The sequence below is a fragment of the Pempheris klunzingeri genome, chromosome 10, assembly GCF_042242105.1.
Source record: "Pempheris klunzingeri isolate RE-2024b chromosome 10, fPemKlu1.hap1, whole genome shotgun sequence".
Taxonomy (NCBI): domain Eukaryota; kingdom Metazoa; phylum Chordata; class Actinopteri; order Acropomatiformes; family Pempheridae; genus Pempheris; species Pempheris klunzingeri.
In genome coordinates this window covers 20,236,132-20,257,973 of record NC_092021.1, presented here as the reverse complement: position 1 = coordinate 20,257,973, position 21,842 = coordinate 20,236,132, and the positions used below count along the sequence as shown (strand labels likewise).

The 21,842-nt window shown below is 40.0% G+C and overlaps 2 protein-coding genes across 2 annotated transcripts; both read left to right on the top strand.

The window, feature by feature from the left end:
* The first annotated feature begins 1,485 nt into the window (after window positions 1–1,485).
* Window positions 1,486–6,812, top strand: u2af1 (U2 small nuclear RNA auxiliary factor 1). Its single transcript, XM_070838035.1, has 8 exons — window positions 1,486–1,551; window positions 2,609–2,696; window positions 3,389–3,455; window positions 3,683–3,732; window positions 4,651–4,749; window positions 4,876–5,009; window positions 6,257–6,349; window positions 6,456–6,812. Exons 1-8 carry the CDS (start codon window positions 1,508–1,510, stop codon window positions 6,613–6,615), a joined length of 735 nt encoding a protein of 244 aa, XP_070694136.1. The 5' UTR covers window positions 1,486–1,507; the 3' UTR covers window positions 6,616–6,812.
* A 4,089-nt stretch (window positions 6,813–10,901) lies between these two features.
* cbsb (cystathionine beta-synthase b) lies at window positions 10,902–19,920 on the top strand. Its single transcript, XM_070838054.1, has 14 exons — window positions 10,902–11,230; window positions 12,122–12,228; window positions 14,405–14,539; window positions 14,680–14,759; window positions 14,846–15,050; window positions 15,595–15,686; window positions 15,997–16,119; window positions 16,227–16,311; window positions 16,452–16,557; window positions 17,203–17,280; window positions 17,369–17,503; window positions 18,099–18,207; window positions 18,325–18,409; window positions 19,428–19,920. Exons 1-14 carry the CDS (start codon window positions 10,902–10,904, stop codon window positions 19,568–19,570), a joined length of 1,812 nt encoding a protein of 603 aa, XP_070694155.1. The 3' UTR covers window positions 19,571–19,920.
* The last annotated feature ends 1,922 nt before the right edge of the window (window positions 19,921–21,842 follow it).

The following is a 21,842-nucleotide window of genomic DNA, read 5'->3' as shown; positions in this document are numbered from 1 at the left end:
AAATGTCATCTGAAGCACAAACCAATGTCTGTACATGTGATGATGTTATTTTGTAAATGATTTGCAGTCATTTTTCTAACTCTTAAGCACATTTCCTTTGAATTGAATACACAAATATGTCAAGTTTACTAAATAAACATATCTCAGTGAAACCAAAGTGGTCTTGTTTGTGTCTTTAATAACTGCATGTCAGGTATGACTTCTCTTTCAAAATGTTGCTAATGGAGATCACTAGTTTTATTTTTTTAATAAAACAAACTACACTCATGAAATGAAAATTTAAAGTAATTTTAGAAATACCATGTTGATCTTAAGAAAATGTGTGTAATTAATGTTTTAATGAAAAAATGCTGACAGTGTAGCTGCCACGTCACTCAGGTTACAGTTTTCTCAGTTTAACAAAGGAACAATTAATGTAATAAGAAAATGGACCTTGTTTTGGTGCCACTCCTTTACAGCACACCCCTACAGTCAATGAATGGCAGCAGCCAACATAAATACTTCATCTCGGACAAATAACCATGTTAAAATGCAGAATTATAACCAATAATTTCCTGCATGGTGTAACTTAATTATACACTTATATTAAAATATATTTCAACGTGGATTAATTAAAAGTTAGATTTTCTTGGCTCTCCTTTTAACTTGAGCAAACAGGCCTTTGGTCAAATGTAATTGTGTGTGCTGTTTGACCGAAAGTGTGTACAGTATGAAAGGCTCTTATTTCTAAAGTGTCGCGGCGGAAATGACCGGATTGATCGATTATTTCCGCTTTCTCTGCCTTCAAAATAAAGGAATTTTTAAAGCATTATTTAAAAAGTTGAATAGGATATCTGAGAAATACTTGACACCTTTAACCCATTAGTCTGCACATGAAAGAATATCAATCGATATCTTCTTCTAAATTGTCATAATCTTAATGATAGTTTGGGAATAACTGACGCAGAACAACTTTCATAGATGAATTTAAAGTTTAGCTTTGATAGCTTATTTTCTAAAATAATTACAGCTAAAATGATAATAGTAGGGCAGAGCAGGCTAATAGAAATATTTTAATTAACCATATAAGATTTCACCACTGTACAAGGTATGGTTGATTTTCAGGGCCTTTATTTAAAAAAAAAAATTAATGACAGTGTAAATGGGCAACAGTACACTAACATAAGTATTTTTACAGCACAGGATAACAGCAAACTATGGACTCAACACAGCTGAATACATAATTTCAATAGTGGCAACAAAAGCTTCATTGTTAACAATGTTTCAGTACTGTATGTTAGATATAATTAATTTACATGTTTACTCCAAGGTTATCGTATTTGATAACATTAGAATGCCCAATCTAATTAACTGTCAAATATTAATGTAATTCGTGCAGTTTTTGTGCAAATATTCAGATTGTGTTAGTAGCTGCAGGTTTGATGTGAGGATTATACATTTATTGTGAAGGAGTTGGGCGGAAGTGTAGTCGTTGTTGCTGCTGCTGGTTCAACACAGGCGAGCCAAGATGGCAGAGTACCTGGCGTCCATTTTTGGGACAGAGAAAGATAAGTAAGTAGTTAACGTAATTCAGTCGATTGTTAAGCATTTGTAGTCACCAATGTCACCCTGAACTCCGCTTTAACGTGTAGCACAGATACCGGGGTCTTTAAGTCTGTAGCTGGTAACGTTACACTGGCTTTAGCAACTGGCTAACAGCTAATGCTAATGCTAGCTAGCTAACGGCTCTGAAATACCGCGCTGCGATGCTAGCTCATGCATGTGTCTGGCTGCTCAACAGTACGGGGGTGGCCAGAAAATCACAGTCACAACCTCTTATTTTTCGGACTTAAACAGAACCGCTTGCCTAATCAAACCCATGATTTACAAACTAACTACCATCCACCCTCGAGTTAGCTAATGCTAGTTATTCTCCGAGACCCACAGAAGTCTTTGTTTCAGTGGGAAATGCTCGGATAGACGGCGAGACAAGCTCAGCTCTTTGTGATTAAATAAGGAAGCTGTCCCCTAACCCAAAACGTTTAATATCAATGAAATAATTATAGTGTGGAGAAGTGAATTCAAAGTAACGGTAATGAATGAGACCATCTGTAGCTCAGTACATCCGGTAAACTCGTTGTGCTGTTACTACTTTAACACCTGGACTTTTCATTATCCTTTCACTAACTCCAGCTCAATCTAGGCAACAGTTCATAATGTGTTCCCACTAAAGTCTAGTTTACACTATAAATCTAGACACTAAACCTTAAAACTAACTACCTAACGCCCTAGTCTGGGTCATAGTATAGTGCTTTATTGTACTGGTCATCCTTTTAATTAAATTATTATAGTTATTTTTCTTTGCTTCACTGGTTTAAAAAGCATAAATGTTGGTCTAGCTCAACCCAACTATTTCTGCAAAAGGAATATGCCATGGAGAGTTTTGATCAGCATATTTCACCATCTTTTAACATTTTATTAACAAAACTGGTAATTGATTTAATTGAGAAAATGCCTAGAGGGGGAATCAATTCTGAAAATAATTGTTTATTACAATAGGAGGAGACCTTAGACAGAACTACAGAACTTTATGTGTATCACATCTGCTTTATTATCTCTTTTTCTCCAGGGTCAACTGCTCTTTTTATTTTAAAATTGGTGCCTGTCGACATGGCGACCGCTGCTCCAGACTACACAATAAGCCGACATTCAGTCAGGTAATGATGATGATTTGAATGATTTTTTTTGTTTGTTCCAAAGATTCCTAATAAAGATGCTGGAAGACGATATATTTTACGTCTGCCATTTAATGTTCTGTGTTTGGGCTCTGCAATTAAATTTTACTTGACCTCACTTGAACTAGCTGTAGGTTTAACTGATCCACACACCCTGGTTATATCTCATACCCATCTTTGAATCCGATTAATAATACCACACAGACAGTAGTGCAGGGAAGAAACTCAGATTTCACATCACAGTAGCATTTACAATAAAATAATCACTGAAAACTTTGTGCTTTTTCTGGTTACCTTTATTATTTACAATTTGTGTGTACTAGTTTGTGTTGGGTCTGCAAATATAGTTTCAAGAAAGTAGATGCTAATTTAAGAAATAAATGACATAGGTGGGGTTTTATTATTAGGTTTCCTGCTTATTTTAGAAAGTTACTGTATACCATTGTGACATAATGTACAGATAAACATGTAATTAGCGTGTTATCTGTTGAATGTCTGAATTTGAAATCTGAATTTTGTACCGTACAAAGTTATTTTCTTGTAATTATTGGTATTTGACAGGTGTTCATTATCTGTGCCATTGATGCATGTTGGTCTATCAGAAAGCGCTAAGGTTGAATACCCAGGTCAAATCAAAACAAATCACCCCTAAAATTAACATTTTTGTGTTTCAGACAATTGCCCTGCTGAACATTTACCGTAACCCTCAGAACAGCGCCCAGTCTGCTGATGGCCTGACCTGTAAGTGTTTTCTTTCCCCCATCAGCCCCCTGTTTAGGCAGCATCAGAGCTTAAACGGAGTGGGGGCTTTTTTATTTATTGTACAGTAAAAAATGTAAATGTTGCCTACTGAAAGCAAAAAAAACTGTATTTGAAGCTGTATTTGAGAATTCAGTGCAGAAGTGATGAACTGTATCCATGACAGTTGTCTTGTTTTTCCTGACATCATTCTCTGTTTTAACCACCAGGTGCCATCAGTGACATGGAGATGCAGGAGCACTATGATGAGTTTTTTGAGGTAACTCATGCCTCTCTGAGGATTGTCTTATGTAGTGCTGCTCTGCCTCAAACCACAACCACACCACTTTGCCACTGGTACATTTTGAGAAAATAGTTCAAGAATTCCTCCTCAAAATCAGATAAAACGAACATAGCTGTTGATGATATGATAAAAATTGGGTAATTTAACATATATATACATACATACGTACATATTGTGTCTTTTAAAACAACACATTTAGGTGGTGGTGCTATTTTGTGTATGTGAATGCACCAAATGTTATTTACTTTTCTTTAACGTGAGTACTAAAAAGATTCAAGGAAATGTCAGCCATGAAGTGGTAGAAACGAAATAAGAATAATATATGTAATCAGATGTGGTTTAATCAGTCAAGATCAATGAACGGCGTGTTGCCCATGGCATGGCTTTTGCTTTTGAAGTCTCTAGCTAATCAGCATGTGGGTAAAAGTGCCTGTGTTTGTCACTGCTAGTCCACTGTGTTGATTTGTGCTTTATTCTCCAAAAGCAATTTCTCACAATATACATAGCTAAATGAATAGTTTGACATTTTGGGAAATATGCTGATTTCCTAACAGGTAGAGAATTAGATGAATAGATTGTAATAATGAATAATTAACCAATGATTAGCGAGCTTTAAAGGTGGTGGTACTGTAGATGGATTTTGTGACCATTTAGCAGAGCCAGGCTAGCTGTTTCCCCCCGTTTCCAGTCTTTGTGCTAAGCTAACTGGCTGCTGGCTGTACCTTCATATTTATTGTGAGCGATATCAATATTCTCATATAACTGTACAACAGAAAGCAGGTAAGCAAATTTCCCAAAATGTGAAACAATTATTATAATTGACTATAACATAACATTGCAATGAGTACTCAAATACATGACAGCACTCTTCGTTTTCCTCTCCCATCCTCACAGGAGGTCTTCACAGAGATGGAAGAAAAGTACGGTGAGGTGGAGGAAATGAACGTATGCGACAACCTCGGGGACCACCTAGTAGGGAATGTGTATGTGAAGGTGGGTCTCAGGTCTAAAAGCCGCATGCGTCACTGCTACTTACATCCCATAGTTTCCAGCCTGGATCCCGAGCCTGAGATTTTCTCTTCCAATACGCTCTGTCTGTCTCTTGATGGCTCCTTGCAGTTCCGTTATGAAGAGGATGCTGAGAAGGCTGTGATAGACCTGAACAACCGGTGGTTTAACGGACAGCCCATCCACGCGGAGCTTTCCCCCGTCACAGACTTTAGAGAAGCCTGCTGTCGCCAGTATGAAATGGGGTGAGTGCTGCGGGATAGGATGGAGCATATAAACTTAAAACACACAACATAATAATAGATAATTAACATTTTATTCATTTTAGTCAGGGATTCAGCAGCAGCTTGTCAATCTCCAAAATGATTTCTCACAGCTAACATTGTGTATACTGTATATTTAAATTCTGATGTTATCCAAAGGGAGACAGAGCTGCTAACGGTCATTTTAGATGGTGTCTGATATTTGCAGCAGTCAGCTGTGACTTACCAGCAGTTTGTTAGAAAACTACACAGTCTTACTTAATATGCTACTTTTGATGGTTATGGTTAGAATAAAGGAGGGGGGGTAATTTTAAATATTCCAATGATGAAGTTATTGTCGTTAAATGGAATCTGCAGGAAATCGGTCTGTTTTTTTTTTTTTACCACCGACTGTGTATAAAGATGAACGACGCGTCTTCGCTTCCTTCCACAGTACATGAATGAAGCCAGAATATCCCAGATACAGCTGCTGCCATCTTTTGCTGGTTTGGATTTGGAGCCTCTTTTTATTGCATCCAATAACAAATTAAATCCAAACTGATCAGAAAAATGAACACTTGAACATCCATCAGTGTCATAGGAGCTACTTTGTATTTTTTGCTTGGCCCATGTCCCATTGGCTAATATAGAGGGGGTTGGTTTGACGACCTATCCTGCACCCAGACACCAGGGGGCGATGGAGACGTTTTGGCCTCCACAGTTTATGGTTTTGGCTTCACTTTTGGGGAGCCATCATGTCAGCCATCTTTATATACAGTCTATGTACAGATGAACTTTGAAGTTGACTTAAAATACTGATGAAATACTCATCACTTTCTTTCATATGATTTTATAATACCTTAATGAATGTTATGTGTAATCAAAAACAAACATAAGCCATGTCTAATATGTTAATTATCAAATCTTATATTGTCTTAACATTATTATGTAGCACTCGCCGGTTTTACAGCTTATACAATATTGTTTTTTGTCCCAGACTCAGCCCAGGCTCAAACACGGCTGTTATCATATCTCCTGTGATTTATAGGTTCCAACGTAAAGCTTTTGACCAAAGTCTCAGCTGTTAACAGTATCTACAGTATGTTGCACATCTTTGTTTCTAAGATGATCTCTCCATATGAGTACACCTAAGCTTGGCTGTTGCAGCTGTGTGTGATGTGATTCTTCTGCCACTCTGTCTTCTCTCGCTCTGCTCTAACTGCCCTGAGTCGCCCTCTCTCTCTCCGCAGGGAATGCACCCGTGGTGGCTTCTGCAACTTCATGCATCTGAAGCCCATCTCGCGTGAGCTGAGGAGAGAGCTCTACGGGCGTCGGAGGAAGAGGTACAGACACACATCCGCTACCTTTACACTCTGGTGCTCGACCAAGCCTGCCAGTGTTTTAAGTGTTTTATAACGATTCACCATCTCTCCTTCCTCGCCTCCACAGCCGTCACAGGTCTCGGTCTCGATCGAGAGACAGGCGATCTCGCTCGAGGGACAGAGGTCGAGGAGGCGGAGGAGGAGGAGGAGGAGGTGGCGGAGGCGGAGGCGGCCGTGACCACGAGAGACGTCGCTCCAGAGACAGAGAGCGTTCAGGACGATTCTGAAACACAAGCCATGACTACTTGTCCTTCCTTCCCTGTAACCACCCCCAGTCTTTTTTTAAGTTCGTACCCTTCAGATCTATTCTAGGACATATTGTTAAGGTACCCGATGTTGAAGCTGTGACAGCATTGATGAACTTGTTTTTTTTTCTTGATTTCTGAAAGTGACTCACCTCATTAAATTTAACATTTTTACTTAACGTGACTGAATCTGTCTTATTACATAGCATTAGCTTTTGTCACCCTCGGGCTTCCTTCTCCTGATGAAATACCGTAAGAACTAAACGCACACACTGAGCACTGAAATTAGTTGAATAACAAACTCCACATTAAGTTTAACAGTTGTCACAGGTTGCTATTACAGAGGAACATCTTGACTACTTCAGCAGATACAGATAACAGCAGGAAGCCTTCCTGGACTTTGACCACACGGTCACCCGAAACAGAAGGGAACAAAAAGATTAATTTCTGTCGGTCTTTGCACTTTTGGAAACAACCACGTATTTTTTTTTGTTAACACGACACAATCCAGGTTCAAATAACAAGTGTACTACTACTTTAATTATCTGCACCTTCATGTTTCAGACGTACACGTTTCACTTTTAACCTCGTTTTATTAATCCTACAGCTAAAACTTGAAGTCAAAAGGCCACAGATGCACTTTTGGTAATTAACTGTAAGCAGGCAGAAGACGCCCACTGTCCACAGAGAGAAAAAAAAGTTACCAAAGGTCAGACAAGGTGCATGCTGGTCCTATACCGCCCACCTATAAGCACCTGAGGTGCTGTCCAATTCTTACAGAACAAAACCAAGCACTAGCAGTAATGAATACCATCTAAATAAAGAAAATAAATAGCTCCTACACTGCCCAGTAGCAGATATAGAAAAATACCTCCAACTGGCTGGACCTTAATCAGCTACATTAAAAAGCTGCATACATGTAAATCCCTCTGTGATAATGAACCAGTTGACACATGTAGAAAACATTATGCGCTGTGAGTACTGTTTTACTCTGTAGTTGGTGTTTATTCAGTGAAGGAACAAACGGACGGTTTGTCTGTAACTCAGGCTCTTATTAAAGAGAGCTGGTCCGGAGGTGGGGGCCTGGCACAGGTTATTTAAACTGAGGAGTGGGCTGGTCCGGTCTGTCTGTCTGTCCGGGTGGGATCCAGGTCGGTGCTGAGCTCAGCTGCTGCTGTCTGACAGACAGGTGAGTCAAAAGAAATTCACCTTTGCTGCGTCGCTTGGATTCTAATGTGAATTCAAATTGTTGTTATTTTATTTATTTATAAGTCTTTTATAACTAACTTTTATTGTGTTTAAAGAAGCGGAAATAAGGGCTGAGCGGCTGTAAAGTGCGTCAGTATTGACCCACCGACAGACCTGTTCATTCGCTTTTAATTAAATTTCTATTCATCAATGTCGCAGTTCAGTTATGACTGACTTTTCCGAATGCATATGAAATTAAAAACGTGTTACATAAGGAACTAATGAACAGGAAGTTTGCTTGGATTAGTTCCATCTGTCAAACAATGTTAATTTACATAAAAGTAATAATTTACCGAATAAAATAATCATTCGTGGGCTTTAATGACTCCCATGTTCACTCTGGGGCTGAATGTAATGACTGTACAGGTAAACTAATTAGAATTATTTACTTGATTTGTCGTTTGGTCCATAAAGGTGACAAACTCAAATAGTTTGATTCAAAGCTGAAACTGGACAGTTTTTGGTATTTGTTGATAATTAAAGGTGATTGATCTTGTAGTTAAATAGTTGCTGATTAATTCTTGGTGATAACCAAATTGATTGATCAACATCAATGACATTTTGTCACGATTAGAAAATCACAGATGTAAATGATTAAATTGAATTTATGATGGCTGGACAAAGAATGGTGGTTCTTCAGCCGAGCTTCAGTGGTTGTTAGCGATGGCTGAGGTTCTTTATGGCACCACTGCATACAGAGAACATGTTAATCCCTCATATGGTTCTTAGGAGAATCCGTACTGGTTCTTCAGCTTAGTTAAGTTTAGTTGGTTTTCATTGGACAAAGGTACTATATAGCACCTTTAAATGTATTACTTTAAATAAAGGTTCTGCATAGCACCAAAAGTGCTTCCCCTTTGATACTACTAACTAATTTGAGTGCTATTTAGTGCCATTTCTGTTTAGTGTGCGGGACACTTACACCTGTGCTTTTCCTACTGGTGACAAGTCAAAAAGTCTGCTGTGAAAACAGCCCATTATATTTCCCTGTATATCAGGCACAAGACCTCTAAAACAGGATATTACTGGGACTCCCTCGTGTCTCCCTGCCCTGTTGAAGGCGGTCCGCTAACGTCTGGTAACAAATCCAGTGGAAAAATAAAGACAGAGAGAAAAAAGAGCAGCTGTGCTCCTGCATTTAAGACCTCTGAACACCAGCTCTCTCTGTGAGAAGATAAGAACAAGAACTAATGAGTAATAATGTACTTTAGCAGTACCTCTGAACCAGATAGTGTCATTGTACTAATCTCCTGACACATTCATTAGATACTGGTTCCATCAAAGTTAACCTACCTACAGGACACCAAACAAAAAACTTTAAATTCTGTTCAGCGTTCGTTCTGCCAGAGCTGGTAACTTTTTATTTGATTATTTTTGATCATTATTATTCACCCATTGTTTGTTGTTCATTGGTAAGTGGGTTCCTATCTCCTGATTATTTAATGTCTTTCAGTAGCCCTGCCTCTGTGAGTCTTTATCGTGTTATCTGTCCGAGTGCTAGACTGACAGATAACGCATCTCATTTTATCTCACCACAGTGGATCCCCTCTGTGGCTCCTGAGTGATTCGCCCACCAAGCCTTGAGCGTTTCAGGCAGCGCTGATCAGCCACGTTTATGAGGTAGCTTATCTGTAGCAGGACTCACCCACCCTGAGTGACGAGCTGTGATATCTGTGAGCACCTCATGTAAGGAAAAGGACCGTGGCTGATGAATAGTGGCTATAAACCGACGCTGCTGCATGAAATCAGCTGCTTCTTTCATTACTAGACTCGTAAATGGTATCTCAGTCTGTTTGCACATACGTCCCACCAGACTGGAGGCAGCTGCTGCCGTTAGTGGGCGCTGTGTGATGGCCTGCCAGTTTGGCACCCAAAGACAAAGATCGTGCAGTCACAACAATACAATTAAATACAATTTCAAGGTATTTTCCTTGAATATTTCCATTTTTGGCTACCTCATACATCTACCCCACCACAACTTAAAGGAAAACATTCTGCTTTTTACTCCACTACATTTATTCAACAGCAGTAGTCAGTAATTACTTTATTATATTAGAATTTTTCATTAAAAACAGCTGATAAGCTCATAGAATCCATTTCCAAAGATGGATTCAAACCTTTCTGGCTTGTGGCCTCTCATGAGAAACCAGTGTGAAGTCGCAGCTCCTCGTCACATTTCAGATGTTGGCAGTTCCAGCAAAGAGACGTTTCTGTTCGAGGTCTAAAATTATCCAATATTTCACAAAGAAGTAGAGATTACACAAAAGTCAGAAGAATGAAAACTGATTTGAGTTTTTACTTGTTTCTTCTTCCATTTATCCTCTTGTGACCTTTTAGATTTATCTTGTGACCCCCCTGGTGGGGACAGCACTGACCTATGATACTTTTACTTGTAACTGAGTATTTTCACATTGTGGTATTAGCACTTTTACTTAAAGGCAGTGTCTGTAACACAGAAGAAATTAGCAGGAGAAGCTAGATTAGTAGCCAACCCTAAATACCCCACGCCCTCCCTTAAAGCTTTGCTCCAGGGCAACTCCCCCACAGCACATGATCTCGCTGCTTGACTAACGTTAGTGCTGGAGGGTGAGTTCATGATGGTGATGAGGAGACCGGCTCTGCGGCCTATTGTTTGTTCCTTTCAGTCTAACAAATAAATAACTATGTTAAATGCCACAGTCATATATACACAGCAAAGAGACCAAAACAGAGCTTAAACAAGAGTGAATATTGGATTTGGACAGGAAAAAGGCTTCAAATGAATGATAATGTTGCTCAGTGCCCGTTGCCTGTTTTATATGACGCTAACATGGCCATGTTGTGCTTAAGAATTGCCCTGTGGCCCCCAAATCGGCAAAACATCAATAAAAATCCAGTTTTAGCCACAACATGTTTTTTTCTGTTGCTTTTGCAATTTCCTCTTTTTTTAACCAACAGTGAAAATTGAACATAACCACTTGGAAATGACCATTTGATGGTTTCTATTATGTTTTCCTGTCTCATCTCCCTGCAGGTGAGCCATGCCTTCTGTTTCTGAAACAACACATTTGGAAGATGTTCCTACTCTTTGCCCGCACACAGCTACCCCGATAAGTGCCGACATCGGTCAGTGTCAAAAGTCTTCCAGTGTGATTGGGGACGCTGTAGCTGTCACCAGTGGTCACAGGTTATCTGCAAATGGAAAACATGACTGTCTCAAGGTGGAGAGTGGTGAAACCGGTGACAGGGATCTGGAGAACGAAGAAGTGAGTGCTGATCAGATGAACTGGATCCGTCCTGATTTGCCCAGCAGATGTACCTGGAGGCTGGGTGCACCTATTTCAGAGTCACCTCATAGCCACCCAGCACGGTAAGAGTCAATTTAATGACAGCTCGGAAAGTTAATCAGTGGTTGTTGTTGAATTAATTAATGCCGGAAGCAGTGACATGTACGTCTGAACAAATTATGAGACAATAGGCCCCTGGACACAGACAGCATTTAAACTGAGGGAGACACAAATGACAACAAATAACGTGGCTGCAGATGTTAAATATAAAACAAACACACCCAGGACGTCTCTACTTTTAACTGAGCTGTGACATTTAAACAAGAAATTTTATTACCTTACACCACCTGGTCGAGCCTAAAAGATCAGGGTGATGGAGTAAAACATCACCTTGAATTCACTTTGCTGGGACTCAGTAGCTTGCCTTATTTGCATACATCAATTACCAAAAAGAGTGCACTGACTAATTTGTGGCTCATTATAAGTGCTTTTGGGTTAGGGTTAGGGTTGAATAGCAGATAATACAAATGCAGTTGAGTGAGCAATGATTTGTTCAGTATGCATCATGTCTGATGTGTGTTCCAGTTAAGCCTGAAAGCATCGAGTGCAAGAAAACTATCCTGTAGTGGAGGTTTCTGTCAGACTCATTGCACTCTCCTTCTTCGCTGCCTGTGCTGGTGCATTTGTGTGTCATGTTGCCGCCACCTGTTGATCAGTGAAATAGTGCAGAACCTTTAGCTGGAGTGTGTGTTGTATCACCTGCACGAGCCCTCATGCACAAGAGCAAATAAAACATCGAAACATAGACACATTGCTCCATAACCTTAATCGTGGTTAAAAAAAAGTCTTCACAGGAAACTTTTAGCGTAAATAGTCATGTTTTGACCAAACTGTTATGAGGTAAAAGTAACCATGTATTGTATTTACAGATGTTGAGTTTGTTCTTGGGTGTTTTTTTCTTCCGTCCATCACAGCACCAAGGTCACCAGCATCCTCCCCAACATCCTTGGGAAAATTGGACACACACCTCTGGTTCGTTTGAACAAAATCCCAAAGGAGTTCGGACTCAAGTGTGAAATATGTGAGTAAAAGCTTTCATGTAATTCCTGCAAAGCTAATATGTGACACACACACGCCCACACATCATATTCACATCAGCAACAGTAAGATGCATCGTTGAGAAACGACATCTTTGTACAAAATTATTTTAGCTTTGTGCCTTTTTGAACATTCACCCCATGGATGTAGACAGACAACTGTCTGTCTGACACAGGGTTGGTGGTTGGTTGGTTCCTTCCTATAAAAGCTGCTCGATGGCGCATGACGCCAAAAAAGGTTCACTTTGTGGGTTTAGAATGACTCCGATTTTCTGGACATGGGCGTCCGTCCTGCCGCACTGTTGGACATATAGAGCAAACAAACTAGCACCTCTAACATCCACTACGATTTAATAATGTATTGTGTAATATACCTTCTAAATGTTACCAGACCTAATGGATCAAATTTTGATGGTGAAACAGGTCATTTCACCAGGGCTGTGACACAAAAATATCCATGTCACATGAATGATGCCATTATTTTAATTACATGGTTTGGCCACTATGTTAAATTGGCCTAAAATCCCAGCACACCTCTTGGGAGCTTGGTACACCCTTGAGAAGTTCAAGACCTGCAAAAAAGAAATGGGAAGTTGGTACTATAGTTGCTAACTAGTTGAAAAAGGAAATGCTTTTGCTTTCCTTATGGCATTATTTCTAATTCACTGTCCATGAGTTTGTATTAATCTGTGTGTCATGCACTTATAGTAATAGTGGACATGAGTTGGACAGGGCACCTGCAGCTCTGAGCTGCACATGGTTTGCTACCTTTTGCTCACACAGGTTGTGCAGAAGCGCGACTAGCTGTCACACACTAATCCTAAATTGAATCTTGCCTGCATACTTCTAATGCTGAAAACTAAAGACGCAAATGGCACAGTGAAGATGAACAGGAGACTTGAGTGTAAAATTTTGTTTTCCCCCTTTCAGGAAAAGAGGGACAATCCTAACAACAGCATTATTGTTCGCCTTCCTGGAAAAGCCAGAAAGTTGAGAAGTGTTCAGTGTTCAGTGGGACAGAGAAAAGTGTTGGCTGGATGTGACTGCAGCTAAGTCTTACCTGGTACACCATCTTTGGGTGCAAGGCTAAGAAAGACTTCTTTCAAGGAATAAGGCATGCAGACAAACATATTAAACTGATATGTGCAAGTGGAAGAGGTGTCTTTTCTTTTATTAAGGGCTGTTGATCCGGCTGTGTCCCTATTGGTTTCCTCCTTACAAAAAAGAAACACGCTGTTCAGAAGGGAACATTAAGGTATCGTGTAGCTTGTGACCTTATGTTGCCAACTGTGTGACTATTGGGGTTTTGTCTCAGGCATTGGGCTCCCATGGACGGTGAAAGACTTGTTGTTCTTTTTGCCAACAGAGCAAAGCAAAATCACAGTTAAAATGAAAATGAAAAATTAAACATTTGAAACATTTGAAAATGAAATAATTTAGGGTGCTGCTACATTTAGCATTCATTTAATTTCTGCCCAGTGTTTCCTCCAGTCTCGTATTGGCAGCCCAGTGAGGTTTTTGGGTTCAGTGAGGATGAAACCTGTCAGAGGCATCAGTTTAAGCTTTTTAAGAAAAGCCCTCTTGCACTTCAGCCGATGAAAGAGAAATTCTGGGTTGTTCCCATGGCTTAATGAGACAAAGGACCTTATACTCAATACTTTCACGGTTTTCACGTGGCAGGGATTACCCCCTTAAATCGCTCCAGATTTAACTGTAGCCGCCCTAAATTTGTAGTAGCTGGCAGGTGTGTTGGTGCACCTGCAGAGTTGTGGGTTTGTGTATGGACGCCCTTTGGACGACCCTGCACTTCCCAAATGAAACGTCCACAATTAGTTCATTTCGGTCCTCTTTTCTAATCTACTTTACACATGTCTCTTTTCACTTTCACTTTTAATTGGCTGAAATTGCCAAAATGTAGTTCAGTGCACACATTATATAACCCTGAACACAGCAGACATTTTGACTTGTCATTGTAAGAAAAGCTCAGATGTATCTAATAACATTAAGAGTGGCTCTGATCTATTCAAGTGTCCCAGTTAAGTCATGGCAGTGTGACAGTGAGCCAACATGCACAACACCAGGACTCTGAAAGTCATGACATTTATTATTTACAAAACTAGCAGTGACTAACAGTATTTTCTGATGTGCAACTGTGTTCAGTGGCCAAGTGCGAGTTCTTCAATGCAGGAGGAAGCGTGAAAGACAGGATTGGCCTGCGGATGGTGGAGGATGCTGAGAGAGCCGGGATCCTCAAACCAGGAGACACGATCATCGAGCCCACCTCTGGCAACACAGGTACCTCACAGGGAATCATTTGGGGGGGGGGGGGAAACACAGAGCAATTTCACCCTGAGAAATATATATATATATATAAAAATAACAGAAAAAAGAAACATGGTAAGTTGCATAAATCCTCCTCCTGTGGCTGCCTGCAGGGATCGGCCTCGCCCTGACAGCTGCAGTGAAAGGCTACCGCTGCATCATTACCATGCCTGAGAAGATGAGCATGGAGAAGGTACGCAGCTCCTTTAGTGATCACACCTTCTCATCAGTTTATCGTGAAGCACTTGTCCAAGTCAAATCTTTGGTGTGTGTTTTTAGGTGGATGTGTTGAGAGCTCTCGGGGCAGAAATAGTGCGCACACCCACTTCTGCAGCTTTCGATTCACCAGAATCTCACGTACGTGTGGCTTGGCGTCTGAAGAGTGAGATCCCCAACTCGCACATCCTCGACCAGTATCGTAACGCCAGCAACCCCCTGGCTCACTACGATACCACAGCAGAGGAGATACTGGAGCAGTGTGATGGTTTGTGCTCAAGGTTCTTTTTCTTTTTGACATTTCAAGTGTATTTGTTGACACACAGTGCTGTCCATACGATGTACTGTAGCTTCTTTACTCCTGCACATTAGAGTAGAAATAAAACAGTAAGAATGAAGTTAAAGTACTATATTTTAAGCTTTTATTGGAAGGTGGTTACACTGACTTGAGAGGAAGTTTCAGTTTGAATTTGAAGCACAGCAAATCCCTGAAGCATCCCTTTAGTTAGTTAATTAACTAAAGTTATTTGAAATTATTGGCTTGTTGCCACAATAACAATGCCAACATGTTTTACAGATGTTCACCATGTTCGCTGACTTAGTTTAGCACGTAAGCATGATAATGTGCTAATTAGAGAAGATGAGCAGCTGTAGGAACTGTGTTTTTGTCTGCAATATTTTACTTTTACTTACATTTATATTCATGGCTTGACTCCAAAGTGCGTGCTGTGTGCATCCAATAACTGTTTGCTGCTATCCAATAATGAATCTCCGTTTCCAGATGAGAAAAGAAAATGTGCTCCTCCTTGCAGGTAAACTGGACATGTTTGTGGCTGGAGCTGGCACAGGCGGTACACTTACCGGCGTTGCTCGGAAGTTGAAGGAGAGGTGCCCCAATGTCAAGGCAAGACACACACCCGATTGGGATAAAGAACCTCTGTGAATGTGTTTTATTTTGATGAGTCTGTGGACATGGTTAGAGAGAGAGAGAACATGCAATGTACAGGTGAAGGTACTTGTGTTTCAGGGCAGTCTATTTGAAGTCAGGGAGTGGATTATTTCACCTCCAGCTCATAAACTATTAGTGTTTCTTCCTAACAGCAGCCATGCATGTATTTTCTGCTCATTCAAACATTACTAAGCTTGGTGGTGCTGTTTTAATCCTCATGCAGCAGCGTTTCCAGTCTTAACTCTGTTGTGCTGTTTGTTTTTAGATAGTTGCCGTAGACCCTGAGGGCTCCGTTCTGCTTGAATCAAAAGAGACGAACGAAAAGAAGACTCCGTTCGAAGTGGAGGGCATCGGATATGACTTCATCCCCACAGTGTTGGACAGATCTGTGAGTGCGTTTGTGCATGCGTACATTTGAACATGTAAAATAAGTTTTTATCTGCGCACAGAGCCTGTTGTGATTGATCCATAATCATTTGTTACAAATCCATGCAGCTCGTTGACATGTGGTACAAATCAACTGATATGGAGACGTTCACCATGTCACGCAAGCTGATCAGAGAGGAGGGTCTTCTGTGCGGTGAGTTCACTTACCAAGTGTTACAGTTCAGGTTTTCTTTATATTGTAAATTTTAACGCGCCGGTCATGCGGTTGTTTGAACAGCGTCTGTATTACTTCACTGGAATTCTGTGTCTAATAATTTGCCTGTTTCACCGCAGGCGGCAGCTCTGGCTCAGCCGTGGCGGCAGCAATGAAGATGGCTCAGACGCTTGAGGAGGGACAGCGCTGTGTGATCATCCTGGCCGACTCTGTCCGCAACTACATGTAAGAGACAGATCTGCTGAACTATTCAAACAATATTTAATATATTATTATTATTATTATTATCAATATTTAAGATAAAAAATAGAAGTTGAAAAAAATACTATACATCAACCACTTTGCTTTGACTTCAAATATTCTCCAATTTATTTTTTTGTAGATGCTTTTTGCACCTGGGTGTATGTTCAAAGAGTGTATTTTGTGTCTAATATACCGTGCCGCTTATATTTATATGTGACTAATCATTTTAAACCAAACCACTATCCTTTCCTAAGCCTAACAACGTAGTTTAGGTACCTGAGTCTAACCAACCTGTGACCAAAAACTGCTAATAATAAAAGAAAACTGAAATATATAAGAAAAATAATCTTGATTATTTTTACCTCTCATGTGTAAAAGCACATTACCATAAACATTCAGCCACCACATCCACGTTGGCCCGAAAGTGAATTTATCATCATTTATACTGCGTGACTGAAACAGGCGTGAATGGACAAATTGCGGCTGTCTCGCTTTTTGCTCTCGGGCTCAAATGTTTTTTTTTTGCCAAGTGATTATCTCCACAAATTTGTAGAAGCTGACAAATGTTGACACCCCCTCTCTGTTTTGTCATCTGTACAAGCTCATTTCTGTCTATTTTTCCTCCAGGTCAAAGTTCCTGAATGACAAGTGGATGTGTGAGAAGGGCTTCCTCAGCCTGGAGGAGCCGATGGACGTCAAACCATGGTGAGAAAGTCCCTGAGGGTGTAACAGGGCATCTAATCCGGACCATAGATTAGAGTTAAATGACCTAATGGCTCACTCTGTCTTTAAGGTGGTGGGACATGACTGTGCAGTGTCTGCGCCTGTCTGCCCCCCTCACTGTGTCTCCGTCCGTGTCCTGCCAGAAAACCATCGAGATCCTGAAGGAGAAAGCGTTCGACCAGGCCCCAGTCGTCGACGAGTCGGGGTATATCTCCACAGGAAATCATGTCTATTAGTACATCTTCAGTATCTGTAACTGTCTGTGCCTGGTGTCACCAAATTTGTTGTGTGGGTTAAAGCTCGGCAGGTGTTATTTCTACCTCATAATCCGACACTGAAGCCTCGTTTGATAGAAGACAAGAAACTAAGGAGCTGAAGTTAAAGACCGTCTCAAAAGTGCATGCAAAATGGCCGACAGAACTTTTCAGATTTTGTTCAGAACAGTTTTAGTTTCACTTGGACCCCCTCCAATTATACACAGAACCTTTCTTTTTTAAAGACAGATAATATGACTGACTTGTATTTTCCAGGTTTATGTGTGCTGTTCATTTCTATCATTAACAGTTTTACAGTTTTTCTTTAGACTCAGTTTAAACTTTATTGTTAATTGTTTAGTAGTGCATAGTTAAAATGTTGTGTTCTTTTGTATATTTTGTTGTATATATGTGCATGAGGAGGATGAATGACAGTGGAGGGACAAGCAGTGACATTTCCACTATCCAAACATAGATACTTTAGTACGGATAGTAGAGGATCAGCAGGTGATGAGGTGTTTGCTGCCTCTGTGTGTGTTTTCACAGTGAGATCCTGGGGATGGTGACTCTGGGAACCATTCTGTCCTCTGTACTGGCGGCGAAGGTCGAACCCTCAGATGCTGTCGTCAAGGTGCTCTGCAAGCATTTCAAACAGGTCAGTCAGTAGAAACAGACACAGTGCTTGGTCGCATGTACAGAATATATACAAACTGTATGTGGATTCAAAGTTAGGATGTTTACACGCTTGTCTAATCTAATCTAATGCTCTAAGGTTCACCTGAGAGACAACCTGGGGAAGCTGTCACGGATCCTCGAAGCAGAAAACTTTGCCCTGGTGGTGCACGATCACACCCAGTGTAAGAAACTACTTTTTTTCTTTGGCTATTTTTATTTATTTAACTGAAGACAGGACTTATGTGTCAGGAAGTGAGGAGAGGGAACGTGGTCGGGATCATAGATGCTCTGCTGATCTAACTTCTTAGCCTTATCTGTGCTTAAAAACAACAATACTTTTGTAATATTTTTGTAATAATATATCATTTCTGGTAGTAGACATTTGAAATTTAAACTTAAAGTAATGAAGGACATAAATCATTGCTGTGGTAGCCACGCATGTTGCTAAAAATCTCAGTGCTGCATTCACATGGATTCAGGCAATCTAACATCAAACAAACTGACAGTTTGACAAAAAATGGAGTAAAATATGTGAAATAAAATCACATTAGCTGTTTTTCAGTATATTATTCATTATTTATGTTTTCTCTTTGAGGGACTATTTAACATCCAGCTGGGAATTCTGTCACATAGGACGGCAAAAAGTTAAAATATCTTAATTTAGGGCAGTAATGCCTTCTACCATCACCATTGCCGATATTCTCTGACGGTCTTGCACAATTTTACCGTCCTGCTCTCGTCCACTGAAATGATAAGCCATCTACCATCTGCCTGAATCCGTGTGAACGCAGCATCAATCACTGCTTCCCAACCCTGGTCCTGGAGGCCCAGCGCTCTGCATGTGTTAGATGTTTCCCTGCTCCAACACACCTGATTCACACGAACAGCTCGTCATCCAGCTCCACAGAGGCCTGATGATGACGCATTCATTTGAATCAGGTGTGCTGGAGCAGTGAAACGTCTAAACCAGGAAGGGCAGTGGGGCTCCAGGAAACACTGGCCTAATTTAAAGCATTTCAGCTGTTTCATTATAGTGCAAAAAGATCTTTTATCTTTAGGAAACTCATTCTAACAAATCAAGATAAACACATTTTTCTCTTTGTCCATGAATTACAGTGAATTACAGTCTCTGAAAAGAGCTGTCGTGAATGTTCATCCTGATCTCCTTCAGTGTAACCACAGTCTCCTGTCTCTGTCCAGATAAGGCAGATGGGTCGGCTTGTCGGAGGCAGACGGTGTTCGGAGTCGCCACAGCGATTGACCTCCTCAACTACATCACCACAGATGAGAGGCGGCGTCGCTCATCGTCCGAATGTCCGCAGTCCGACCCAAAGTCTTTGTGACCGACTCCCTTCGAAGAAGTGGAAGAAAACACCAAGAGGCAGCACGTGAACACCTGCGGTTTAGTCTAAATTAGCTGAAATTACACGACAAACTTACTTTGCTTCACTGCATTAAACATAACTGAATGATTCTATTTTGACACAGTTAACAGAGTATATCAATAGGCCTACTGTACATGTGAAAGATGAACAGAGACCAGCAGGATTTGTTGACCATATTATATCAAGACAATATAGAAAAACACCAGCTTTACCCTTTTATAGACCTACTTTCTCCAGACATGATTATTCTTACTCAATGTAATTAGGTTACCACAAGTACATGAATTTTTGGTTATTGATCATTAAAAATGCCTTGTAAGTGTTATGGTTTTACATTCTGTTAACCAGGTAGCTCTAATGGGTAAAGTAAGGCCAAACTGAAGGAAGATTTGACTTATTAAAATCTTAACTCTAGTAGCGTCCTCTTACTAACTTTTAGCGGATGGCCTCCAGTGTAAAATGTGATCTCACTGCAGCTGTTACTGATCTGCGATCGATGATTTTGATCCCTTCCCAGTCAATGCCGCGATTGGTTTTGGTCTGATGTTTGTCCATGAGCTTTACATTTACCGCTTTTTTATGGATTTGCTGGAAACCTAGTTTTTCATTTTTATATTTTATGCTTTAGCTTGTTGCTTTTCTGCAGCTCAGTACAGATGAAGCCCTCCACCTAGTGGCTGAAAATCTGAAACCACACAAACCTGTAACTCTTTTTCAAATCACGGGAAACTGTTGCCCCAATTTTGTTGCAGAAAATATTTGCGTCTTTTTAAAAAATCTGCATGTGGACAATTTTGGGTCAGACTTTTTCATTTAAAGTCACCCTTCACTCAAAAACTTCACAGGGATGTTTGACCTTCACCGTGCAGACTGTCGTATCGTACCCTAACCCTAACCCCCTTTTTTTTACATTCATCTGCTGAAGGGAGAAAGTTTCCATGTGCTCTCACCTTAAATCAAGTCAATCATTATTCAACATGCAGCTCACGCACATGACTGTGATGTGGAAACCTGAACTTCTCAGTGAAGTAGGAGACATTTTAGTCCAACTGTAAAAAATCTGGAATATTTTCAGAGAGAGGGAGACATCAGACCCAAATTATCATTTAAAGCAGAAGCTTTTTTATGCCTTAAAAACATCTGGAGTGGATTTGTATGTAAATGCAGTATGACAGAAAAGTAATATGTTCAAAAATGCCCTTAAATGCCCTAAAATCCCGATCACTTGTTCTCATTGACTCATATAGTCTGTGTAGTGTCTCAATAGACCAGAGGGAGGCAGTACTGTCACACTAGACGGACATAAGTGTGTGTGTGTGTGTGTGTGTGTCTACTTGGTTCAGTGGCACTTAAAGAGCCTCATTATCTTCAGACAGTGATCACAGTTATTCTTCATTCAAATAGCCGACAACTCGAAGCCGATACAGAAACTAAAATCAAAGATTCTTCATAAAACTTTATATAACTATGGAGATTCTTAAAGTCTTATTGTCCAAATAAATAAAACAGACACAAAGCCTTAAAATATTCCCACAAGAAAACACATTTAATGAACAAAAATGTTAAAAAAAAAAGTTTCTTAATTTGTTTTCTGGTCTTATCGCAAATACAAAATACCTCACCTATACTGTCACATCCCAGCATGGCCTCATAACATATCATTAGATGATTTGGTGAACTAGATTTGTTGATTTTGTTGTTTATTTTTTGTGAATATTTCGCCAAATGTAGTTTTTGAAGATTTTGTAAAAATTCCTCTTCCTGTGAACATCTGTCAATTTAGCTCAGTGTTAAACTTTTTCAGGCACAAAATATCCAAAATATCTGCAATTTGGTTTCCTTTATTGGTCCTTTTATATGGCAATATTTTATTTTCCTTCCACAAACCTTTTACTTTTTCTTAATTATGCTGTTTTCACATTAAACCCTGTTAACAAGACACAGATAACGCGTGTTCGTTAGGGAATTTAGAGTTTATGTAACTGTTGACGAAGTAGTGAACATATATTCCTTGTATAAATGGAAAGTGAGCAATAACACAAACGCTTATTCAATTCACTGCTGCTGCTTCAGCCTCACCTGGTTTTTTAAAAATCACTGTAGTTGTGTTTTCTTTATGATGCATATACGAAAATAAAGATTAAGAAAATAACCCCCTCACTGATCGTTGAGATTTCTCTAAATCTATTAACTAAACAGCGTTTTCTCTGTGTCCATTGGTTTACATTGC